Source organism: Astatotilapia calliptera, chromosome 19, assembly GCF_964374335.1.
Source record: "Astatotilapia calliptera chromosome 19, fAstCal68.1, whole genome shotgun sequence".
NCBI lineage: Eukaryota > Metazoa > Chordata > Actinopteri > Cichliformes > Cichlidae > Astatotilapia > Astatotilapia calliptera.
Genome location: NC_137440.1, coordinates 9,930,294 through 9,956,046, shown reverse-complemented (window position 1 = coordinate 9,956,046; position 25,753 = coordinate 9,930,294). Strand labels below are relative to the sequence as shown.

Genomic DNA, 25,753 nt, shown 5'->3' with positions numbered 1-25,753 from the left:
ATGTAGTAATGAATGGCTCCATAATAAGGCTCAGCAATCAAGAGAAACCACCAAAGTTTGAAAATCCATCATTAATTCACCAGAGCTGAGCGTTCATGGAGCTCTGAGCCGGGCAAATGAGTTTTAATGGATTTCACGGGGCGCCGTGTGACTGACGAACACCTACGCCTTACCTGTTGGTCGCCGGCGAGTCTGCTGCCGAGGTGTACGTCGAGCCGAAACACAACGCCTAAAGAACATAAAGCGGCAGTCCTGACGTCAAAGTTTCTGGATTTTTATAGAAAATAAACTAAAAGTGAGGAAAAGTTTACGACGCTCCATTACGAAGCACCTGATCATGGGAAGAGTCAGAAAAGGGATCATCCAGGAAATTTGTTCGCCAATAAGCATTCCCGACAGGAGTGACCAATCCCGTAAACTCAGCAGGAACGTGTTTCCAGAGGCATGCCGTGTTCCCAACACCTCCTCTAACAGCAGAAGTCTTTTTGCACCCTCCTCGGTGACGGCGGTGCGTCTGTGGTGAGAAAGGTTAACAAGTAATGTGTGAAAGACCCCGGGGCCGCTGCGCTCTGAGGGCCGCTGTAGTGCCGGAAAGTGAATTCCAGTGTTTCCGTGTCAGTTTTAGGTCTAATATCTTTGAAATGACCCATGTTACCTCTGTGTTTTTGTGTCTGCAGCGCAGTTTAAATATCGTTATGGGGCTGTGATTGCTGTTGCTGCCCTGGTGATCCGAGCTCTCTGGAATCAGACTTTTTACGCGGATAAATAAAGGATCTATATTAAAGCTGTGCCCCATGATACGGTTGTTCTTAGGGGCTCAGAACGACTCGATGGCGTTAAGGAGAGATATCTGACTTCATCACGTTACAGCAGTTTAAATGGAGGCGAAGAGTTTTTGGCACAGCATCAGAAACTTTGAGTTCCATAAATCCAGCATCGCCTGTCAATAAGTCAAGCGGTTTAAAATCATCAACACTAACATTAATCTTACTTTTTATTCGACTCTAAATGTGCTCACCCGGCACATTCTTTACATGCATTGTTGCTTTTAAGAAAACAGGGCGACCGTACAACCTGATCATCTGTGATCGAAGGATCAGTGACCAGAAAGAACTGGAATGAAAACCAAATCTAAAAGTAAACAAGTGTAAATGCACAAACCGGATGTAATGACAACATCCCGTCATCCACTTCCTGATTGGCTGTTCAAAGGAGGACAAATAACAAACACGCCTCTGAGTCAGGCCTCCAAAGCCACGAAAAAAAGAGTGCCTCCATTCCTGACAGGCAAACACGGCGTGGAGACGAGCGTGAGCGTGTTCACGGGCTCACAGGGCCGATATCACAGCAAAGGTTCACTGCTTCTCTCCGTCACCTGGGCTCCTCTGTCCTCACCTGATGTCCTGTCAGAGACCCAAATGTCAAGTGTGTGTGTGTGTGTGTGTGTGTGTGTGTGTGTGTGTGTGTGTGTGTGTGTGTGTGTGTGTGTGTGTGTGTGTGTGTGTGTGTGTGGTCAACTGGGCAAAGAAGACAGATCTGGGTCAGGCGGCTCCCACGAGTGTGTCCGAGCGCTCTGCGGCAGATGACATGTCTGATATGAGCGAGTGAGCAAGGAGGAGAGAGAGAGCAGCATGACAGAGGAACAGCCGGGGGGTCAGAGGAGGACACACACACACACACACACACACACACACACACACACACACACACACACACACACACACACACACACACACACACACACACACACAGCCCTGCTGCCTGGTAGCTCATCCACATGCATCAGTGCATCAGCGCTATGACAGTCACGCAGCGGTGTGTGCGTGCAGCACAGACGAGGAGAAGCACTGAGAGCAGGTAACGTGCAGAATACAGTATGTTAGCTCACATGAGAAAAAGGTATCGCCAGATTTATTCACCTGAATAAACCAAAACAGGAGCCGAGGCTGAAGCGAAGGCTGGACAGGAAATGTCCGCAGTTCATTCATCAGAGCAGCGAGAAGAGTTTCAGTTTCAGGCCACGTGTGTTTAACATGAACAGGCTGCAGCTGCAGCGAGCTGAGGCTGGTGATGCTGCAACACCGTTTTCATACGGCGTTTTTGGAGGGCGCCATCCAGAAGACTCTGGGGTCATTTGTACAATATGTACATACTTGTTTGTGGGTCTGCAGTCATTCGAGCTCACGTTTTCCTGCCTGTTTGACCTCCTGCTGCGTGTCACGGGTCCAGACAGAGGTTGACCGGTGCAACACTTCAACAGTGCAGTGCAAACATCAGTGAACCCTCCTTGTGTTAGCCTTAAAAATGAAAGAAAACAGAGACTGAAGCTGGCTTTATTAGCCTCATATGTGACGGAGCAAATATGACATGTGGCTCATCAGCCTCCGGTTTCCCCTCCACTTGCCACGAGGCAGTGAAGGAGCGTGAGGGGAAAGGAGACGAGGCGGAAACTGGATCAGGAGAAAATAAAAGAGCACAAGACGTGATGCTGAGCTGCTGCTAGCTGTGGAAATGCAAACAGGAAAAAAGGAAGGAAGGTGTCTCCCATCTGGGAACACCTGGCTGTCCCCTGTGGACAGGTGGAGGTGAGGGTGTTGCTGCCCACCCCCGAGACCCTGGAGCTACAAAAACACAACAGATAGTTACAGGGCAGACATTCGGTCTCCTTTAGGACCAAACGCATCTGCAAACTCGACCTTTGCTTTAAAGTAGATCAAGTCTGCTCTAATTTGTCATTGGTGGACCAGAGCAGCTTTGTCCGACTCACAGCTCACAATAATCCTTCTTTATCTGATTCTGGGCCTCAGTTCATGCTTCGTCTGAAACAAGCTCCTCCCTCCTATAAGCCAACGTTCTGATTGCCCGGCCTTCATAATGGGTGGGGCTTCTGGGACAACCTTAATAGAGATATCCCCTCTCTGGGACGTCATACAGATCCATGAGTAGAAAAACTGTGATTCAGTGAGTGTTTGAAACCATCTGCAGCATGAACATCGAGCTCAGTGGAACAGGAAGCAGGAAATATGACAACATGTTTGTATATAATCCTGCTGTTTCTATCAAGATAGAAACGATTACACTTTCAAAGAGTCACCTGTGACATTTTTTCTTTTGTGTTCGCCCAAGTTTTGTACATTTGTTGGATTTTCTGATTTTCGACTTCCTGAGAGGCCTAACATTTCAAATCAAATCCGTATTTTTGTACCTGTCAGAGCTTTAACGATCAATAGACTGAGCTCTAAGTGAGGTGAAAGTTTTACCTTTTGGACAGGTAAATAAGTTACAGTCCAGAAGCAGCAGCACTTTATAGAAATAGTTTCTGAGTCAGAAGAATGTTACCGGGGGGGAATCAAAAGGAAGTCGGTCCATCAATCAGCCCATCCCCTCACTCGACAGAACAGCAGAATTATTTTGTAAGAGCAAAGGAAATGGAACAAAAAACACCGTTTTTAAAATCAGATCAGCCTGTATGGACTTGATGTTGAGCGATCCCTCACTGAGAGCGCTTTTCAACACATAATAATGAATGACACACCAGGTCGTGGAAATAATACTCAGCAATCAGCTCAAACCACCAAAGTTTTGAAAATCCATCATTAATTCACCATGGGCTGAGCGTTCATGGAGCTCTGAGCTGTGCAGCTCGGGCTAAATTGGTTTTAATGGATTTCATGGGGTGCCGTTCGAGGGCCGTTTGATTGACAAAGAGGTTTGAGAGTCGCCGTAGCCCCTGCTCTCGCTCTGTCCCCGAGCTATGCACCATTGATCAAACACATACAAACTGTCACTCTGTATTGCCGGGATGCCAGTGACGAACTCAGCAGTCACTTCAATCATTAGTCAATCAGCCTCACATCCAAAAGCTGAGGTCACAAAGGGAAGCACAAGGAGGATGTTGCGTGTATTTCTAGCTGGTTCAAGGCGAAAACAAAAATAATTAATTCATGTTATATGAAGAATTTTGGTTTGTTAAGATTTTTTTCTGGCATGTGATAAGAAAAAAGGGACAAAAGCATGACGACACAGTATTTTTTAGCAATGAAGCAAACTAAGGTTCACCAAGTATGTTGGTATCAGACAGTTTTTCCATGTTAGTGGGGTTCCCTCGGGGCAAGCACGGCAGGCAGAGCATGCCCAGTGAAATCTAAAAATAGACATAAATTAAAAACTAACTGAATCTAATTTCTCTAACTGAAAATTCATTAAAGTTTCACTGAACATGGATGAAAATTCACTTTTACACACTCAATTATGATTGAAATAATACAGAAAGTGATGATCGACAGGAATCCAACAAATTAAACCTGATAGTCGCGTTTAATTGAATCAATGTTGAATTTTGAGATTTATCGTTTTTGCACCATGATTAACAGTGAAACACCACTGACATCATCACTAAGAAAATAGTATACTTTCTTATCTCCAGCCAGGATAAATGTTTTAGTGATGTTGAGTAAATATATTTAACCTATTAAACATTAGAATCCAGTGTTGGTCAAGTTACTTGAAAAAAGTAATCAGTAACTAATTACTGATTACTCCCCCCAAAAAGTAATCCCGTTACTTTACTGATTACTTATTTTCAAAAGTAATTAATTACTTAGTTACTTAGTTACTTTTTAAAAACACGATTTACAACCTGAAGAGGTGATAAAGTGATAGATCTTTCAGCCCAATTCTACTTTTTCTACATAATCCATCATACAAAATGTAATCAAATGGAAAAGTCTCTTTTTTTAACTTGTTTTATCAGTTTTAATCTTTTAACTTTATGCATCAAGCAAAACATTTAATTATATGCAACATTCTCTGACTTGAATAAATTAGTTTAACATTTAAACCTATTTTCTACACATTCCAGCACATAAAATAAAATATTTTTTGTGTTTTCACTCACTCTTTCAAACAGATGCAAGTAAAACACAGCAGAAAATAAATAAAGTCAAAGACTCAGCGGTCCTTTTGCTCTATTTTCACCTGTAAAGCAGGAGCAGGGTAGGCGGAGGGTTACCCTGGTGTAGGTGTGCTGCGGTCAGTTGAAGAATCCGCGCGAGTGTCTCTGTGAGTTTCCCATAACGTCGTAGCTACTCGGTGCTTGTTGGAAGTTTAGGGGTTTTTTTCGCTGTAAAAAGAAGTTTTCTTCCCACGCACGATGGACGCTAATGTTTTTGTCACTTTTTATGGAATCAAACTCAAAGTAAGGTCAGTACTTCCACGCTTTAAACGCTGCACGCTCATACTCTCTCCCGCACTCGATATATTATCCATTGTTGATCTGCACACAGCTGCTGTCACCAACGTCGCTTACGTCACTGTCATGAGACATTCTCGCAAAAAAAATCACGGTTTTAGTAACGCAGTAACGCAGCGTTCCTACGGGAAAGTAACGGTAATCTAATTACCGATTTTGCAATAGTAATCCCTTACTTTACTCGTTACTTGAAAAAAGTAATCGGATTACAGTAACGCGTTACAAGTAACGCGTTACTGCCCATCTCTGTTAGAATCTATCTAATGCAGGCGTGCCCAATCCCAGTCCACGAGGACCGGTGTCCCTGCAGGTTTTAGATGTGTCCCTGATCCATCACAGCCGATTTAAATTGATAAATGACCTCCTCAACCCTCATGGACTGGGATTGGGGACCCCTGATCTAATGTTTAAATAATAACAGACGGCTTGACATCTGTGAGGAAGTTGGGGTTCTGTCAGGGCAAGCAAGGCAGGCAGTGCTTGCCCAGTGAACTACAAAAGATTGAATCCTCCTGTCTCTGCTATTTGCCCTGACCGTCTCAGTTAATGGTACAGAATGGTACGGCTGCACCAGAAGTCATAAAACTTGCCAGTACTTAAAATATTTGTGAAACCCTTCGGTGACAGTTGAAACATACTTTTATAAAGCATATGAACGTGTAAAGATTGTATGGTATTCATGTATTTTGTGTCAAAACAGTGTACATTCATTTAGCAGCCTCGATCACACAGTTTCTACAAACACAGTAAAGAAACACACTTTTTATTTGTAGTAAATAATTGAATCAATGACAGATGCTACAAACCAAAGCAGTTACAATCAGCCACTAACAGCTCCAACATCATTGTGAAGTTTGTGGACGACACTACAGTGGTGGGTCTTATCACCAACGGTGATGAGACGGCTTACAGGGAGGAGGTCAGCGCCCTGACCCACTGGTGTCAAGACAACCATCTCACCCTCAACGTCGCAAAGACAAAGGAGTTGATAGTGGACTTCCGGAGGTGCAGAGAAGTACACACCCCCATCACCATCAACGGCGCTGCTGTGGAGAGAGTGAGCAGCTTCCGGTTCCTTGGCGTACACCTGGCTGAGGATCTTACGTGGTCAGTACACACAAACAAAACAGTGAAGAAGGCCCAGCAGCGCCTCTTCTTTCTCAGGAGACTGAAAAGATTCGACATGAGCCCCCGCATCCTCAGGACCTTCTATCACTGTGCCATTGAGAGCATCCTCACTGGATGCATCACCACCTGGTATGGCAACAGCACCGCCTACAACTGCAAAGCTCTCCAGCGAGTAGTGCGGTGCTCTGAACGGATAATTGGAGGTGAGCTTCCCTCCCTCCAAGACATCTACAGGAAGCGGTGCCTGAGGAAAGCGGGGAGGATCATCAAGGACTCCAGTCACCCCAGCCATAAACTGTTCAGACTGCTTCCATCAGGAAGGAGGTTCTGCAGCATCCGGTCCCGTACCAGCAGACTGAGAGACAGCTTTTTCCATCAGGCCATCAGACTGCTGAACACTTCATAGACACCTCAGCTTCACTACTGGAACTTCAACATTATGCACTCCACACTGTATATAAATGCCACTTGTTTTGCACATATTCAACTCTGTATATTTTATATATTTTATTATTATTATTATTATTATTATTTTATTTTTTTACTATTTAATTTGTAAAAATGTGTATATACACACACACACACACACACACACACACGTAGGAAAATATTTAGTATACACATCCAGAAATGCATACACTATTATATATTGTACATATATTTATTAGTTTCAGGTTGGCCATTCTTGTATTTTGCTCGTTTGTGTTGTTGTGTTTGCACATCTCTGTTGCTTGTGGGGCTCGCACACAAGAATTTCACTCGCATGTGCTGTACCAATGTACCTGCACATGTGATGTGACAATAAAAAGTGATTTGATTTGATTTGATTTGATGATTGTACCTCTTTGTCTCCAGCCAGGATAAATGTCTGGATGTGGATTAAAATATATTTAACCTTACTATTGAACATTAGGCTCAGTAGGTTCATTTATTTAATCAACATTATTAATACGTTTAAAGCAAGGTTAGAAAAACTGACCTGTGCACGATGAGACGAATCACGGCAGATATAATGGACTCATAATGCCCCACAGGTAAGAAGGCGTCTTATGGCTGGTTTGACTTGATATCTGACAAAAAGTAATCCTTCTTTATGTTCAGTGACATTAACAATGGTATCTGTTAATGAGTGATTTTTGTGTGAGTGTGTGAAGTCGTGTTAAATGTGTTTGAAGTAACAGAGAACCTGCGTATGGACGTGAACTACAGCTGCAGAAACCTGCAGAGCTGCACGGCTCGTGGCGTGGACGTGTTTCGATCGGCAGACCGCAGATCACAAACAAATCACTTTAAAGATTAAAACCAGAAAAAAGAAGAAACAAACCAAACTTGGTGATTTCAACAGTTTACAGACCTCTGCCTGCACAGATGCACGTGCACAAGTCGAGGGAGAAAAAACAATCGTTTTATTGTAACATATGAACAAGCAGCTTCTCCTCTCCAACCTACCATCAAATAATCCAATCCAACATTCAACCTATGACCCGTGATGTCCTTCAACAGCAACCGCCTCTCAATCTCCATGGAGACACCACGAGGGCACAGGGGGGCGAGTGTCGGCACTGGACATGAGAAATGAGCGCAATTACGCCGTTTGAGAGGTAATTACATGTGCGTCGTGGTAGCGAGGCCCATAAATAACCCTGGATCTACTCTGTGTGCTTGTTCAATAATTGAAGAACAGCAAGGTGGGAGAAGGGAGGTGGGCGCACGCCGCAGCGCTATAGCTCATCATCCATTGTGGTCCCTTTCACCCCGGAAGAAAGGAGGGTCGGTCAGCCAGACAAAGCCGGACAATGACGAGCACCGAGGCTACGAGCCGGGCCGAGGGCGCTCCTGACAGCAGGCTGGAGGACAGAAGAGTCACAGAGACTGGAGAAACAGCTTCAGGCACTAATACGTGTCCCAACAAAAGGTCCATACAGTTTTAAAGTGCTGGGAAACCCACAGTGGGCCACAGTGGACTGTAAGGGCTTCCTTCTAAACCTAAATACAGACTCCTCCTGTAATTTTGATGGCTTAATAGTCTCAGTTCTAAAGCACTTTATCTCCTCCGGAAGCGATAGGATGGTAAATAAGTAGCTTACGGCACACACAGGAGCTTTTCCCCGACTACAGGGTGGTTGTCAGTGTTAAGTAGCTATCCTCGCACACTCTGAGCTAACATCAAAAGTGATGGGACCGCGTTTCAGTGGCACTAAGAGCCTGAGAGTCCCAACAAAGAGCTCCCAGCAGCTGGGTGCAAGGAGGTTAGCGTCTAACAGATTTCTTCCCCTGTACAGAAAATCCCCGCACATTTCAAACCCTTTGTTTACTTTCAGTCGTCCAAAGGCTCATCTCTGGGTTTCGGGGGCGGGGGGCACCATCTTGAAAAATGATCATCCCCCTTCGCGTTGCTTTGCAGCGTGCGGCTCAGGATTCACAGCGAAGCGCTTTTAAAAGCACAAACGTAAAAGCGGGATCTGCACGAGTATCAGTGAGCTCGCCGTGAAGCCCCGGAGGACCACGCGTGGCATCTCCTTCTTCTTCTGCGCACATAAATAATGGTGAACGTACGTTTGTCTGCTCCCGCGGGCGCCTTCCTCAGACCTCTGAAGTCTCTCCTGCTCTCCGTCGCTCTGTCTTCCTGCAGAGAGCGCCGTGTTTGTGCATAATTTTCATTTCGAGGGGTCACATAAATTCTCTTCCATGCAAATGAGTCGAACTCTCAGAGGTAATAATCACCTGAAAGCCCCGCTCGCGCTCACGCTCACGCTCATAACACACACACAAACACCCCAGGTGGCTCCATATCGCATTGCTGACATGAATAAATAATTAAATGAAATCCCATTTTTTAAAATTTCATTTCCACAGCAGCCCAATCTAATTCTGCCTCCACCCTCGGAGGACGACGCCCGGGTGACCCTCAGGTACAATTACCTCCATTCAAGGCAAACACTTGTGTTTCAGGAGCATTTCCTGTGTAACACATGACATACGCAGCAGACGGCACGCGTGGTATTTGCAGGAGGAACAAAGACGTGCAGTCATCACGTCTCTGTGGCAGTTTCCTCCTCGGTTTGATTGCAGAAGCTTCAAAAACATACTTCTGTCATAGGTGCGGAGAAAACGGCGTCCCGTTTCCCGGCGTCGTGAATATTTCAGCGGTTATCCCCGTCTCCTGAGTGACTGCACTAGCACGCATGAGGCTCCCGGCAGCCACAGCAATGCTGTCACGTCGCATCAGGGTCAAAAGGGTCGCGACCCGAGGAGGCCCAGGTGGCCGCCGCGTACAGCGCCTCGGTCACGTGACCTGCAGCACTCCATTCGTGTCGAGGAGCAGCTTCAGGATGGGAGACATCAGCTTCACACCAATAAGTGAACACAGCTGCCTTAATTCTCATTGGCTCAGATTCAACAAGCCGCTGGTCCATGATGTCATGACATCATCATGACATCATCACACATGCCGTATCCATCATGAGAATCTCAGGATCCACAGCCCAAAGGCGCTTAGATAGACAGACTGAACAGACTAATACACAGAGGTCACACAGAGGTCACTCGGGGAGGCGGTGGAGTTGCAGTTTGGCTGTTTGAGCTTCGGTCGTCTTTGTCGTGAGGCGTGTGGATGTGGACACAGCGCAGTTAAATAACCAAGAACTAAGACGTCACTCTGCTGCAGGAGGCCGACGTGGCAGAAACGCTCACAGGCAGGAAACAAAGAGCACGACGAGGAGCTGAGGCTGTGACGCACTGATATAACAGGAAACAAACACAGCTGACGCTAATCATGGTGGACGAGACACAGGAAGTAAAAGTAAATATCTAAATGTCACCATCAACTTCCCCCTCTGGGAAAAAAGCCCTCTGAGCGCCCTGAATCAGCGTCGTTCTCCGTTGGAAATCTCTGTGGACTCACCAGGATCTGCCTCCTTTCCTTCAGTGAACTCGTCCCCAGACCTGGAACGAGCTTCCATGTTCTCCTTGTGTCCTGTCTTTGCATCATCGGCTCTATAACTATTGGCTGAGCTGACCGTGACATCACCCTTCCAGTTTGAAAGACCTTCCCACTCTCGGGTAACAAGCGTGGTTTCTGGTCTTTGGTGGAGGTCTTGGCTTTGTCCCGGTGCCTTTTTGTTCTTATATGAACCAAAGGATCCAGGGACGGCCTGTGTCCACGTCACGGCATTCTCAGGATTCGGTGGTTTTCCTTTTGAAGGATGGCTCGGTGTCTCTTTGTTGGTGATGTCATACTATGATCACATCGTGAGAATCTGACAGCCCCTCAGTCAGAAGACCTTTGGTGATCCTCGCTGATGCCCTCCAAACTGGTGCGGCCGATGGTGGAGCAGGTGGAGCTGGATCTTGATGCTGGCAGAACAGCCACAGACTCTGGGTGGCGTTTGACTCGGAGGAGGCTCAGAGTTTGATTCTGGAAACAGAACCGCTCTGAAGAAGAGGATTAAGTGTGAGAAAGCACGTGAGCGGTTTGATGTTGGAGGGTAACGACAGATCCCTGCTTCACCCACCAGCTGACATCACGTGTTCTTGGCCGGGAAAACGCCGCAGGCTGTAAATAGCAGCCAAATATGATGCAGGTTATTCACGCTGTCAGCACGCATCCAGATCTACATACCTCGCGATGTTTTTGCTGCTGCTGCCTCTGGTCCCTTCACCTCAAAGCGTGCGAAGAAGTGGTTCAGCTCCTCTGCAAGCTCCGCGTTACCCTCAGTCAATGTGGTATTGCCAGGTTTGTAGTTGGTTAAGTGCTGAACTCCCTGCCATACCTGTCGTGAGTTGTTGGTGGTGAAGTGGTCTTCGATCCTTCTCTTGTACGCTGCCTTGGCCTCTCTGATGCCTCTTTTCAACTGAGATCTGGCTGCACTGTACTGCATACCATCACCGGATCTAAAAGCGGCGTCACGTTGCTTCAGCAGGACCTGGGGTAACCGCAAAGGTCCTAAAAGAGTGTGCAGACCAGCTGGCTGGGGTCTTCACTAAGATCTTCAACACTTCACTGTCCCAGTCCTGCATCCCGCCGTGCCTAAAGTCAGCCACAATTGTCCCACTGCCAAAGCGTACTAACATTAGCAGCCTCAACGACTACCGACCAGTTGCTCTAACACCTGTTATAATGAAGTGCTTTGAGAAACTGGTCCGACGTCACATCATGTCCTGCCTGCCACCCACACTCGACCCGCTCCAGTTTGCATACAGAGCTAACAGATCAACTGAAGATGCCATTGCTACAACGCTCCACACCACCATCTCTCACCTGGAAGTGCAGGGCCGTTACGCCAGGCTGCTCTTTGTTGACTTTAGCTCTGCTTTCAATACGATACTCCCGGACAGACTAATAGATAAACTGCTGGAAATTGGACTTCCTTCCACCACCTGCCGCTGGATCAGAGACTTCCTCTCAGACCGTGTACAGAGAGTTAGAGTGGGGCCTCATCTTTCCTCAGCCCTCAGCCTCAACACCGGCTCTCCACAAGGCTGTGTACTGAGTCCCCTACTGTACACTCTGTACACACATGACTGTGTTAGTTCCCACCCAGACAACACAGTCATCAAGTTTGCAGATGATACCACTGTGGTGGGGCTCATCTCAGGGGGAGATGAGACTGCATACAGAGCTGAAGTTCAGAGGCTGTCAGATTGGTGTGCAGACAACAACCTGGACCTCAATACCACCAAAACAAAAGAACTGGTAGTTGACTTCAGTAGGAGGAAGTCCGAGCTGCAGCCTGTCAGCATCAACGGGGAGTGCGTGGAAAGGGTCTCCAGTTTCAAGTTTCTGGGTGTGCACATAGACACAGACCTCCAATGGAGCTCTAACACCTCTGCGATCTTAAAGAAGGCCCAACAGCGTCTCCACTTTCTGAGAATCCTCAGAAAAATGGACCTGAAGAAGGAGCTGCTGACCGTCTTCTACCGCTGCTCCATTGAAAGTGTGCTGACATATTGCATCGGTGTGTGGTTCTCCAGCTGCACCACAGCACACAGAAAGGCACTCCAGAGGGTCATCAACATGGCCCAAAAAATCATTGGACATCCTCTTCCCTCCCTGAAAGACCTGTACAGCACTCGCTGTCTCAAGAGGGCACGCAGCATCCTACGGGACTGCACACACCCAGGACACCGGGTGTTTAAGCTGCTGCCGTCTGGCAGGAGGTTCAGGCTGCTGAGGTCCCGAACAAATAGACTCAAGGACAGCTTTTACAACAGGGCAATAGCCCTGATCAATGTAAATAGCTGACCTGACTGGATACCTCCCTGGACTTTTTAGGGGGAGGTAACAATGTTTAAAACGATAACAATAATATTTATATTTATAACAAGGTGCAATAATAATTAATGTGCAATAATAACAGTGTGCAATACACATACACTTATTCTTCTTTTTTATACTAAGTTAATATACTGTGTTGTGTTGTTTGTTACGTTGTGATGTGTCATATCGTGTCGTGTTGTGTTATATGTAGTGCCGACGTAGGACAGTTTTTCCAATTTCATTGTACTACTGTACTATGTATGACTGTGCAATGACAATAAAGCGTTATCTTATCTTATCTTATCTCCACATCGACCATCGATGCATCACAGCTAATGTAATTTGTCGCAGGCATACTAAAAAGGTGCTGTCATCGATTGGCATGCAAACACTCAGCGGTTATTAGCAGGCGGATTGACTGATGGGTCAGAAAGCTGCATTCATAATTTCATACTGTGTCACACTCGCCCTCACACGTCTGCACGCGACAGGAAGGAGGCGACGCTCACCGTCCCTCTGCATCTCCACCCTGATCCCTCTTCTTAATAATTGACTGCGGGGCAACGAGGCCTCCGAGTGTGTGTGTGAGCAGCCTCTGTGATTAGACAGATGCATACGTTGAGTATTCAGCCACAGCTCTGCTGGCGCTGACTGGCATACCTAATGAAGTGCACGGCTCCTCCTTCATTGTGTGTGTGGAGCTGTGATGGTTGGAGTCGAGCTGCAATTAAAAGGCCCGTCAGAGCCGTCTGAACTGTCGCCGCCATCGATCGGCCTCGGCACGCACTGTACGAATCCACAGAGAGGGGAGGACTATGGCGTGGGCGGCAGGGGAGCGAGGACCGAAGTTGGAGGAAGCGGAAATATTTCCTGTTCTGATGCTGGTGCGCTGATGGACCAAAACCACAGACTGTATATAAAAGATGGAGGTAGCCACAGTGACATCACTGCTTAATGACATCGCATTGTTAAGACGTGTGGTGTGTTTTGTAACTTTTACACCTTTAATTAAACTGAGTCGAGTTTAGACTAAAACTAGCTTACATGCTGAAATTATGACAAGAACTAAACAACACTTTTGTTAAAGATTTGTTGTCACGAAGAAAAGACGGCGCCGTCTCAGCCGTGTTTGGATCTGTAGCCCTGCGTACCTGTGACCCCGCCCACTGACGTCACAGCCAACGTTAAAGAAGCACACAAACACAAACTTCATCCAACGGCCAGTTTTTACTTCTAAGCAACACAGATATTTTTTACAGTGGTCAGCATCAACACAGCCTGTCACACACAGACACACACACACACAGGCAGCACGACCCCGCTCAGAGCAGGATGCGGTATTTGAGGGCGCGCGGGACTCTGTTGATGACGAGCCGTCCGTCATAACTGAGTGAAGCAAAGAGCCACGGGTCGGCCGATGACCACTCCGCCGCGTACACGCTGTCCTCGTGCTCCTCGTAGGTGGACACCACGCTGTCTTTCAGCGGCTCCTTACCCCTGCGGCACACACACACACACACACACAGGTGAGCTGTGAAATACCAGGCAGCCTCATTTGTCTTATTTTCACTGAAAGGTTGGCTTAGATAATGTTTCCAACACAATGATGGGCAGTATCCATAGAAACAAGCATCATGAGGTCAGCAGCAGCATCAGCACCACGAGTGCCGACAGAGACGCTGCTCTGAACGCTGGAGGAGCAAATCTGTCGCCATCAGTCAGAGCAAGGCACCTTTGACCTGCGAGGTTCGAACCCGCGACCGTTCTGATGTGAACCTCAGCGTTCCCGGCTTCATCGACTCAAACCTTCGGGGAACCTTAAACCTATTCAGAATTGGAGGAATCGGCATCCCGGCGTCGTTCACTCAGGTCGCCGTGTGACGTGAGCGTTCCTCCCTCCATCGCCTGTGTGTTTAATTCTTTTATCGACTCGTGTTCATGGTACGAACGCCTGTTTGTACCTAAATATAATAACACAGCAATAAAATCAATAATGCAGGAAAAATACGCACAACGCGACTTTATGGTCGTGAGCGCGCAGACGTTTGGAGATTCTCCCGACTTAAAAAAAGATGAGCTGCTGAGTGTCTGTGAGGTCACTTCCTGTCTCGACCTGAGATGATGGTGGCTGAGCTGTAAAGCAGCGCTCTCTTCCTGCCGCCGCACAGACTAAATCAGACTTCAGCGTTAGCGCCGTCCCCACTTCCTCCCAAGCCCGCCGCTGTTAGCGCTCCTGAGGGGAAATCCTGACATCATATTTCACGTTAACCGTTTCACGCCGGCTCGAGCGGCTCCCTCCGGGCTGTGCCCCGAAATAAAATCACTCCTCAGCTCATCACTCGTGCGGATCCATCAGGAGGAGAAACGGGGACGAGCGCGTCTGATAAATACTCAGCCCGGCGCCAGTTAGTCTAACGGACTGGAGGGTTTAGGTCTCGTGTCATTGGATGGACACCGCCGTGACATTTGACTGTTTCAGGGGAGCAGCAGGTACGCTGATGATGTCACCAGGCACGCCTCTGCAGCCTGCACGTGCACGCTCGTCAGGGTCTTTGTGGCCTGTGTTCATGTTTTCAGTCAGGCTGTGAGCTAAACGCTGCGCAGCAGACGGAGCGCCACGGCGATGAACGTAGCAGTCACAGCAGTCTGTCAGATCGTTGTGGTTGCAGGGAGGTCGCCATCCTCTTTTTGGTCTAGTGTGACTGAAGCTCCCCAAGCCCCGCCCACAATCAAGCCTCTGTCATTATTATTATCTTTATGGTCGAGTCTAATTCCTGCACACGCCGTGAGGTTTGCCTTCACGGTTCGACAGTAAGACTGAACAGATCCTTTTCACCAGAAACAAAATGTACAGTCTGAAAAAAATACCCACAAACCCACGGGAGGAACTGTGGAGTGGACACGCAGCGCACAGACGAGAGGGTCAGCGGCTGCAGTGGGAGGGTTCAAACTGGAGCTGAGTGCTGGTGATTAGGAAGGAGAGCGGATAATTGTGGATGAGAGTCGGTCATTGACGATGAGAGGCGGCGGCCGAGGCTGAGAGGGGGACTGGGAGCGTAATGGATGGAGGACGGCGGCAGGTTTGGAACCATTACAGACGATCTCCCTGCTGTGTGGGAATCAGCTCTAAACGCCACGGAGAAAAACTCCTGAAGTGTTTGACAGCAACGCATTTTTAATGTTTCCACTTTTATCACCGCGAGCGCCGCAGAGCCGGAGAGTTCAGCCCATCAGCTTTCATCTGAGAGGATGATTATCAAATAACGCGCTCAGAATATGCCGCGCTCGCGTCATCAGGCTCCTGATGGGCTCCTGACAGCGTGCCTTTACACAGAGCTGATGTGAAGGATAACATCGCAGCATCGGCACAGAGGTCAGAGTTCACGAGGGCCTGGGGAAAACTCAAAGATGTGAATCCAGAATAATAAAGTTGCACCTGATCATGTTTAAAGGAGGTGTGGAGAAGGAAATAACATGATAGCAGCGCCGATCAAACACCTTTAAACCCCGCCCACGCACGTACAGATCACCTGCAGCTGATGGCTGTTTGCACAGGTGTCCACCCTCCCTCCTCTCACACCAACAGAGGTCACGTGAGGAAATAATAGCGTGTTAATAAGAAGGCCGTCCAAAACCAAACGGACCCTGAGGGCGGCGGGAAGCGTGCCGTGCCCCCGACGGCTGCGTTAGGTTAGTCACAGTCACTCAGACGCCGCTGCAGGTACGGCGAGCTTTAAGCCTACGGCGGCTAACCTCTGACCCCTAACCCAAGGTTTTGCAGTGTTCCATCAAAGTCATGTGACCTGTCTGAAGTCAAAGGCAGTGTTCTCTCTTACTTGTCCTCCTGGTGAAGCTCCTCCCCCTCGCTGAGCTCCTCGTCATCCACCAGATGTCCAAATGGCTCCGAGGAGATGGACACCATGTTGGAGAGGATGAGGCGGCTGTCGCTGCTGGCCGTCAACACCAGCTGGTCGTGGCTGTGGTTGTAGCGGACGCTCCAAACCCTGAGGCCACACCCACACACACACACACACACACACACACCGAGGCGCTGGTTAGATTAAGAGTGGTGCTTTTTACGACCTCGCTGCACTTCCAAACAGGGTCTCCCAGAACCGCCAGCAGGCCCCTCCCCTACAGCACAGGTAAGATCCAGGCGATCACCTGGATCAGTCACAGCCGCCTGCACGCACGTTTCCACTGTGACCGAGGCTCTGAGGGAGGCTGCTCTCATGTTATAATCGCTCACAGCTACACGCCCTGCAGCCGACTCACTCATGATGGAGCTTTAACAAGCCACACCCCCAGACCCACATCCATCTTTCAGACAGCTCACCGCAGACCAAATATGAAAACATGGCATCAGAGGCTCCGCCTCCGCTCCCAGTGAGTCTGGTGTGAAGTGTATTTCGGTCGCACTCACTACAGCTGCAGCCTGTAAACACTTACAGTTATTGTATATTCATAACATAACTTCATACAGCGTACACTGTAACATACCTATGATCAGTGTTGGTCAAGTTACTTGAAAAAAGTAATCAGTAACTAATTACCAATTACTTCCCCCAAAAAGTAATCCCGTTACTTTACTGATTACTTATAATCAGTAATTAATTACTTAGTTACTTCTTAAAAACACGATTTACAACCTGAATAGCTGATAAAGTGATAGATCTTTCAGCCCAATTCTACTTTTTCTGCATAATCCATCATACACAATGTAATCAAATGGAAAAGTCTCTTTTTAAAACTTGTGTTATTAGTTTTAATCTTTTAACTTTATGCATCAAGCAAAAATTTAATTATATGCAACATTCTCTGACTGGAAGAAATTTGTTTAATACTTAAACCTATTTTCTGCACATTCCAGCACATAAAATAAAATATTTTTTATGTTTACACTCACTCTTTCAAATAGATGCAAGTAAAACACAGCAGAAATAAAATAAAGTCAAAGACTCAGCGGTCCTTTTGCTCTATTTTCATCTGTAAAGCAGGAGTCGGGTAGGCGGAGGTTTACCCTGGTGCAGGTGTGCCGCGGCGGTCAGTGGACGAATCCGCGAGTTTCTCTGTGAATTTCCCATTACGTGGTAGCTACTCGGTGCTTGCTTGGAAGTTTAGGGGGTTTTTTCGCTGTAAAAAGTTTTCTTCCCACGCACAACGGACACTAATGTTTTTGTCACTTTTCAACTCAAAGTAAGGTCAGTACTTCCACGCTTTAAACGCTGCACGCTCATACTCTCTCCCGCACTCGATATATGATCCACTGTTGATCTGCACACAGCTGCTGTCACTAACGGCGCACTCGCTTACGTCACTGTCATGAGACACTCTCGCAATAAAATCACGGTTTTAGTAACGCAATAACACAGCGTTCCTACGGGAAAGTAACGGTAATCTAATTACCGATTTTTGCAATAGTAATCCCTTACTTTACTCGTTACCTGAAAAAAGTAATCAGATTAATGCCCATCTCTGCCTATGATAGATCCATATTCTGTAATATATCTGTATTATTGCTAAAGCACTTAAAGTAATCTGATGCATTTATTTGACTTTAAGCCCAAAGAGTCGATAAACTGAGACGCACTGATGAAGTGACTCCTCCTTATCTTATATTATCATCTCTCACAGCTGTGTGGTTTCACTCGCCCACACACCTGAGTCTGACCTCGGCACCATGTTGGGCTTTGAACCAGCAGGAGGTCCCCTTCAGTCTGAAATGAGCTAAGTTTTCCAGCAGCACCGGGGAGCCAGGCGGGCTTTAGAGGAGCGGCGCAGAGCTTCCCAGCAGTAACTGAGCTCGCCTTAGTGGGAAGGACATCATGGTGACAAAACCTGAGGACCAATCACTGGTGAACGTCTTACATTAGCCCCTCCCATCCCTGTGTTTTTGGTGTTTTTTTGTAGAGAGGGGCTCTGTGCCTGTATTTGTAAGAGCGCTGCGTGTGAGAGCCAAACGCTCGGACCAATCGTGCGTGAGGAGACCACACGAGAAGCTCCTGCATCCATCTCGTTCACGCACTCGCGCCCACACCCATCATGCGGTAAACACGGCGACTCCACAGTGTGTCTCTGCGAGCGTTCACGTGCCAGCAATGGGGATTCTGTTCCTCGCGGCCGACGTCTGAGCTTCTCATGAGCTGATGATATCATAAATGATGCTTTCTTTCTCTCCTCCCCACCTTTCCCCTCGCTCTCTCTGATTGGTCACTCCGACTCCCGCCTTGCTCTCTCTCTGCGAGCCCGGGGGTGCAGCTCAGAGTCCCAGTTCCCTCACAGGGAGGGATTGAGGGATAACCGAGGCTGTTGACAGAAAATCAGCCACGGCCACGCCGTTCCCCGCGCTCCCCTAATCCGCTTCCCTGCTAAAAAATAGTCCCTAATACCCCCAGCAGCCCTGAGGCCATATCCTGACTGCGCTCTGAAAAACGAGCACACACACACACACACACACACACACACAGACACACACATGCACTACACAAAAGATGCGTGAACATGCAGAAACCACACACAGAGATAAAAAGAAAACATGTCCAGAAAGACAGATTAGATGCTCGCGCACACACACACACACACACACACACACACACACACACACACACACACACACACACACACACACACACACACACACACACACACCTACCTACCTATATCTCGTATCACAAGAGATCCCATCTGCAGCCATGGATATGTTTGCCAACTCTACTTTGGTTTGGAGATAACGGCTGCTCTTGAGTGTGTGTCTCTGTGTGTGTGTGTGTGTGTGTGTATCAGGTAAGGGTTGGTGTGCTGCAGCAGTAGCCCAGTTTGGCTCTCAGACACACTGATCATCTATTCAGCTCACACGCACACACACACACACACACACACACACACACACACACACACACACACACAGAGCGGACGACCCCGAGCAGGCTGGGTGGCGCTGCGCTCCGGTCCTCAGTGACAAAGCGAGTGGCTGCGTGTTTAATTAGTAATGAGGGCGTGACGAACTTTTTCTGCAGCGGGAGCGGTCAGGCCGTTTCATTAGCTGGGAGATAAAGGTGTTAATAAAAGCAGGAGCCAATGAGCAGCACGGCCATGTTTCTCCTCACTGCGGCTCAAGTGTCCTGCGACTAGGGATGGGTATCGTTTAAGTTTTATCCGATACCGGTGCCAAACCGGTACTTTTGAAACGGTGCCGGTGCTCAAACCGGTGCTTAAAGAATGGAGAACACAAAATTGGTCCAAAAACCTCTCATGTTCAGCTGGTTTTTCGTAAAAAGATAACAATGTTAGCCTTTTCTGCAGCTATGGGGCATATATGGTATCACTCTTGGCTGGAAGCAGTGCTTAAACAATGGAAAAAACACAAACTTTGTCCAAAAACCTCTCATGTTGAACTGTTTTCCACTTTTTTTTGGTCATTTTAGCCTTTTTGGCCAGGGTGAAGGGAGCATCTGCTATCAAACAAGTAGACAGCCGCATGTAACTACGACGGTGTTTGCTAGTTCACCTTACATGCATTAATGTAATAACGTGGTTAGCCTACTCAACGTAAATTACACACGAACAACATTAAGCTACTCACGCAGAGAAGAACGGCTACTGCTGCCATCATCATCCGTCATCATTTCTGCTACACTGGCAGGGCTAGGGGCCAGGACTCTCCTCTTCGGGTTTTTGGGGGATGTTGCTAACTCCGGGTCGATAACAGGCACCACACCTGCAGTAGATGTACTCGGTGTGAGGTCTCGCAGCACGCTATCAAATACGGCGCATTTCTGGGCTTTAAAAAAACCCACTATGCGTCGCCAGGTGTTTCATCGGATTTGAGGAGTTACCTCCTTTGACAGTATCACAGTATCATCTTAAAGCACTTGTTGCAGGCTGCTGAGTTTGCATCTTTTGCTGTGAAGTACAGCCAGCCTTTGACCGCTTCGCTTTGGGCATTTTTAATCTGTAGCTCTGCTCTAAAAGAACGTACGTACCTGGCCCCGCCTACTATCCTCGGAAACGTAAAATGATTGGCTAGAAGTGTATCACAGCTCAGGAAAAAAAGCACCAAAATAAAGCACCGAAATGTGCGCTGCTTTTCGATCTGGTTACTACCGTTTATGTCAGAACCGGTGCCATCATGGCACCGGACACCGGTACCCATCCCTACCTGCGACCCTACAGTTGGTTCTGCAGATGAAGTCAGGAGAGGTTTGCACACGTGCACACAGGAAGCTTTAATGAAAGAATCACTGCTTCCTGTCAGAGCGTCTCAAATATTAAAGCTCATGTTTGCTTCCCGTCGCTGTCTGCATCTGTTTTATTTTGCCAGTGACTTTCTTTGCCTTCCACTTCCTGTCCTTGTCTGTGTTCCCACCTTTGTCATGTGCTGCCCCGCCCTCATCGTTCACCTCTGACTCTGGTTTTTCTGCTGAGCTTCATTAAAGCTCGTCTAAAGATAATGAAGCAAAGGCCAAACGTGACATTAACGCGGTGACACCACATCCTGAGCACAGGTCAGCACATCTCGCCGCTCGTTCTGGAGGCGGGTGGAAAACATCCCCCTCAGAATCAGCTGTTATATTTAATGAGGCCGTGCAGATGATCCTGCAGGTTACGAACACATGCTTCACCTGCTCTATCGTCTTCTGAGCAGACACCTCTGCCACAGGCTGAGGAGAGCCCTGAAAGTTTACCCAGAATGCACTTTGGGATCAAACATGAGGCACCAGCGCTGCTTCCTGCAGATATTAAACTGCTGCAAGTTATTCTCGGCCTTGGTGTAAATGTGATTGTTTTTTTTAAAAAAGCTGAAATTAATTTTTAGCCCTGAAATGTTCACCTGGAGGTCTGATGCAGGTGTGACGTCACGACTCCAAATGCTTAAATACTTACAGCTCCACATTTGTACTCCTGAAACTGTGAAAATAAAGACTGTTACAGCTCTGTGGCAGACTGGAGCTGGGGATGGAACCTCCTGAGCTGCAGCCACATCGGGCTACATGAAGGTTAAAGGTCGCATGGCTACATTAAATAAACTGAAGTAACTGTATTTAAAGAAAACTACAATGACTTGGGGACTACTTTCAGATTTGAGCCCAAATTAAAGAAAAATCTGCAACACTTCACTTCATGGGCTCCAGCTGGAACTCCACCCACATATGGGCACGGTTCAGGTGTTGGACACCCGCCCTGACCTCTCTGCATCCACCCACCAGTGCGAGTGCTCCTCCAGCGTCTTCACGGGCTCCTGCACGCTGCGGACGTCCCAGAACTTGACCTTGCAGTCGTCCCCGCAGCTGGCCAGGTAGTACTGGCGGTTTGGGTTAAAGTCCAGGTCGCGCACCAGCTGACCGTGGGCGTTCTCTATACAGTAGATCTGACTGGATAGAGAGGGAGAGAGAGCGGTTAGAGGCATGAAGGCAAATGCACAAGAGCAGAAACGAGCAGGATGAGAGTGAGAGGAAGCAACGAATGAGAGGAAGCAACGAATGCGAGGAAGAGGAGGAGGCGTAACAACAAGAGCAGATATGAGGGAGAGGAAGCTTCACCGAGGCTTCCCGGGTAAATCAAAGCCTCTCTGTGTCGCCGTCAGCGAAGGCCAGCCTCAATAAAGCGGCCAACACCGGTGGTGGTAAATTACAAAGGCGAGCCTCACAACGGCACAGCCTCGACTTCCTGCTAACAGACACGACAGCGCCTCCACCTCCTTTTATCTCCCTCAAACACACATTTAAAAGAAAAACCGTCCCGCTCTCACACCCTTCCTCCTCTGACCTCAGAGCAGTGACTCCTCTGTGGTTACCGCTGTAAGAGGCGAATTCAGGCCGTCACCCGTGAAGCGCTGCCAACGTTCAGCTCGGTCAGCCGGAGCGCAGCGTGAGCACAATGACAGCAAACGCCGCGCTCTTAAAGATTCTCATTAGTGGAGCATCACCAGGGAAGAATCAGTGCTCCCAGAGCTCACGGGTGGAGGCTGAGGTTTTTACACCACCCTGAGAATGAATGCATTTAAAATGTTATTAAAAAGACAGCGCGCCCAACAAAAGCCTGGAGCTGCAACATTTAAAGCTGCTGTTCTTCACTGAAAAATACAACATCGATTAAATGGAACAGGTCGGGGTGGGTTCCAAAGCAGCTTGCAGAGAATAAAGCAGCTTAAACACTCTGAACTGTACATGATTTGTTACTCGCCTGCACCGGCAGGTATGAGCTGAGCCACAAGCTGATGTGGGTGGGGCCCGAGGTCAGCTGATCCATCAGGACCGCCTCTGCAGTGGCAGGTGGACTCAAAGAAGCTCATCTGAAGTGGGGAGGGGGTAGAAATCTGGTAAATGTACAGGCATCATTGTGCTTTTCTGCTCCATGTGACCCCACTGAAGCAGCCGGACATCGAACGCCCAACCTTCACGTCCAGGAAGATGACTCGTTAGATCAAAAGTTTCCTGACGGGCCCGACTCACAGAGAGACCACTGTTACACGGTTATCACTCAGTAACATGCTGCATTTGTCAAAACTCTAAGTTTAGTCCAGGAATGATCTCAGCGTTTGGTCTTTAGTGCCGGCTCCGTTCTTTCTGAGAGGCTGCAGAATTCAAAACGACGACTTAATTGAGACAAATGAAGACGACATTTATGGAACGTTTTACCTGCTGCTTGCTTTGGTTTGCTCCGGAGTCGGAGGTAATAGTTGGAGCAGACAATCACACTCTGCGTGCAGGCTACCGGCCAGCAGCCATCGCACGGCTTCTTTTGTTTCCGCCTCCAACCCAGACCTGGTCAGAGGGATCAGCCTGTGGTCTGGCTTCAGCTCTGGTCACTTCCTGTTTTATGTCTTTGTTTCTCTGAGCTTCTGTTCAGTGATTTTCCCTTTGTTTTCATTACTTTTTGCCTGTTGTGTCCACATTTCCACAAACGTGACACCCGAGCGTGCAAATTATGCACGAGTAGATGGAAACCTGCGTGAGTGAAGTGGTGGCGCCTCGGCCACAAATGCAGCGCAGTGTTGCAGAAACTGCAGGTTTTCTGCAGGCCGGCTTGGCCCGGCACGGCTCGGCTTTGTTCGTCTGCGTGGAAAGCCTCTGTGTTGTGGCGCAGCTGGATGCCAACAGCAGCTAGCCAGGTAGCTCGTCGCCCCACTGATTGCGATAGGCAATTAACATGCTAATTAAAAATCTCATTAAAATAAGGAAGGAATAAGAGAACGACCCGAGGCAGACCGCTGGGCTCCAATTAGGTCGAGACGGCTCGGGGACTGTGTGCGACTCAGGAAATGTCAAACAACGAGGAAGAAGTTGAAGCCCACAGAGAGCGAGGGGACGCACGGCCGGCGTGACCCCTCGCTCTGCTCACACCTGCAGATCTGAGTTGATGCCGGACATAGAGCCGTCACCCTGAAGGTCTGACGTGCGCCGCGTCGGTCACGGCATGCTTCAAGTTTTTTATTATTTAGCATCATCACACATGACAGACTCACTGCTCCACCCACTGAACCCACTCAAGCAGGAGAAGACGGAGGATGGACCAAACATGGCGCCTCTCATGTCTTCTCCTTGGACACTTGGCCTGGAGCCACGTGACCACGCCCACCCTTAGATGTATCTGGATGAAATGGTCGTTTCTGTTTTTTTCTACATGTCTGAATTATTTCTCCGATGGAGGCCACGAGCGTTGCTGATGTTCTGATGAGCTGACAGATGTTTTCCATCTCGCTGAAGATAAACAGGCTTCAGAGGGCCTGATGCTTTTATAAATGAGCGGCTCTCATTTCCTGTGTGATGTGATGCCGTCAGTGTTTCTGACCATGAGGACACTCCTACTCCAGCTCGGTACGATTGGTGTCAATAACATGCGTCACCATGGTTACGTCTTTACGTGTCACTCCAACATAAAGACAGCACCATCAGTGAGGATAAGTCGTACCTGCCTTCGACGACAGCGTTCCTCCTGACCTGCCTGTGACATCACTTTCCTGGATGCTGATGCATGTGCGGGTCACGGGGATGTTGGGTCGCCGGTAGGAATAAATACGCCCGAGCTCGTCAAGCAGCAGCTTCCTGATCCGAGCTGACTCGGAACTTCTGGTGAACTCCCAAAATAGCAATTTCATGAGTAATTTCGAGTCGCAGCACATGATTTATTTACAGCGCCGCCTCCCTGTCCTGCGTACGACTCTGAGGTATAAGGCGTGACCCGGGGCTGTAGGGTGGCTGGTGTTCAACCCGGCCCGCTGTGTAATGGGACGCGCCCGCCGCGTGAAAAGGAAATGGAGCAGGAAATTGGGTTAGTTTCGCTCTTTCCCTCTCTGGTGTCTCTGAGCGATCCCCCCGCCAAGCACGCAGGCACACACCGGCACACGCAACCCTGCCCCCCCCCCGGCCCGGCCTAATGGAGGAGGGACCTGGGACTGTGTGTGTGTGTGTCTGTGTGTTTATGTTTGCATGAGCAGGATTAGAGCTACAGTCGACCCATCAAACACGCTCAATCTTAAGTCATCCAGCGAGTGTGTGTGATGGGGGGCTGACGAGGGGACGGGGACCTATTACACACACTGTTACACACACACGCAGATAAAAACATAAAACCGGGAAAACACACTCCCACAAATACCATTTATGTGTGTAAATACAGGCAGAGTGTGAGCAGGAAGCTACAAAGGTAGAGACGCACACACACACAGGCTTAGTCTGGGTGATAAATCTCTCTGCTGAGGGGATCGACAATCTCACACACACACACATACACACACATCCCTGTTTCCATGGCAACCACAGCAAGATGGGAGGGGGAAGAAAAGAAAAATCGAAAGAGGAGAGCAATCATTTCATCGCTGATCAAAATTAAAGCCTGGCTTTGAGATGGAGCTGGCAGAGAAAGAAAGATGGGAGCAGGAGAGGGAGGCAGGGAGGGGGGAGGAGGGGGAGGAGCCTGCAAACGAACAAAAAGTAAAGGATCGTGGCATCAAGCAGGCTAAACGATGGAGGAGAGCACAGAGGTTCGTGTGAAGCAAAGAGTCCAAACTTCCAACATAAACGAAGTTTAAACACCTGAAACCTGCGTTTGTTATACTGCCCAGCAGGGGGCGACGCCCCCGATCATAAACACAAAGGAGAAAATGAGCTCGCTGC

General features: G+C 48.3%; 1 protein-coding gene across 1 annotated transcript; it reads right to left on the bottom strand.

Annotated features, from left to right (window-relative positions):
- Nucleotides 1-13,846: 13,846 nt before the first annotated feature.
- On the bottom strand, nucleotides 13,847-19,620 carry eipr1 (EARP complex and GARP complex interacting protein 1). Its single transcript, XM_080293560.1, has 3 exons — nucleotides 19,295-19,620; nucleotides 16,475-16,642; nucleotides 13,847-14,135 (listed from the first exon to the last, which is right to left on the bottom strand). The coding sequence occupies exons 1-3, from the start codon at nucleotides 19,330-19,332 to the stop codon at nucleotides 13,961-13,963; spliced, it is 381 nt and encodes a 126-aa protein (XP_080149686.1). The 5' UTR covers nucleotides 19,333-19,620; the 3' UTR covers nucleotides 13,847-13,960.
- Between the last annotated feature and the right edge of the window lie 6,133 nt (nucleotides 19,621-25,753).

Excerpts from the sequence above, each read along its gene's own strand:
- eipr1 (XM_080293560.1), bottom strand. The coding sequence starts at position 19,332 with ATGGCTGCAGATGGGATCTCTTGTGATACGAGATATAG. Across the intron at positions 16,643-19,294 it reads TCTTGTGATACGAGATATAG|GGTTTGGAGCGTCCGCTACA; the intron begins GTAGGTAGGTGT and ends GTGTGGCCTCAG. Across the intron at positions 14,136-16,474 it reads GAGCTTCACCAGGAGGACAA|GGGTAAGGAGCCGCTGAAAG; the intron begins GTAAGAGAGAAC and ends TGTGTGCCGCAG.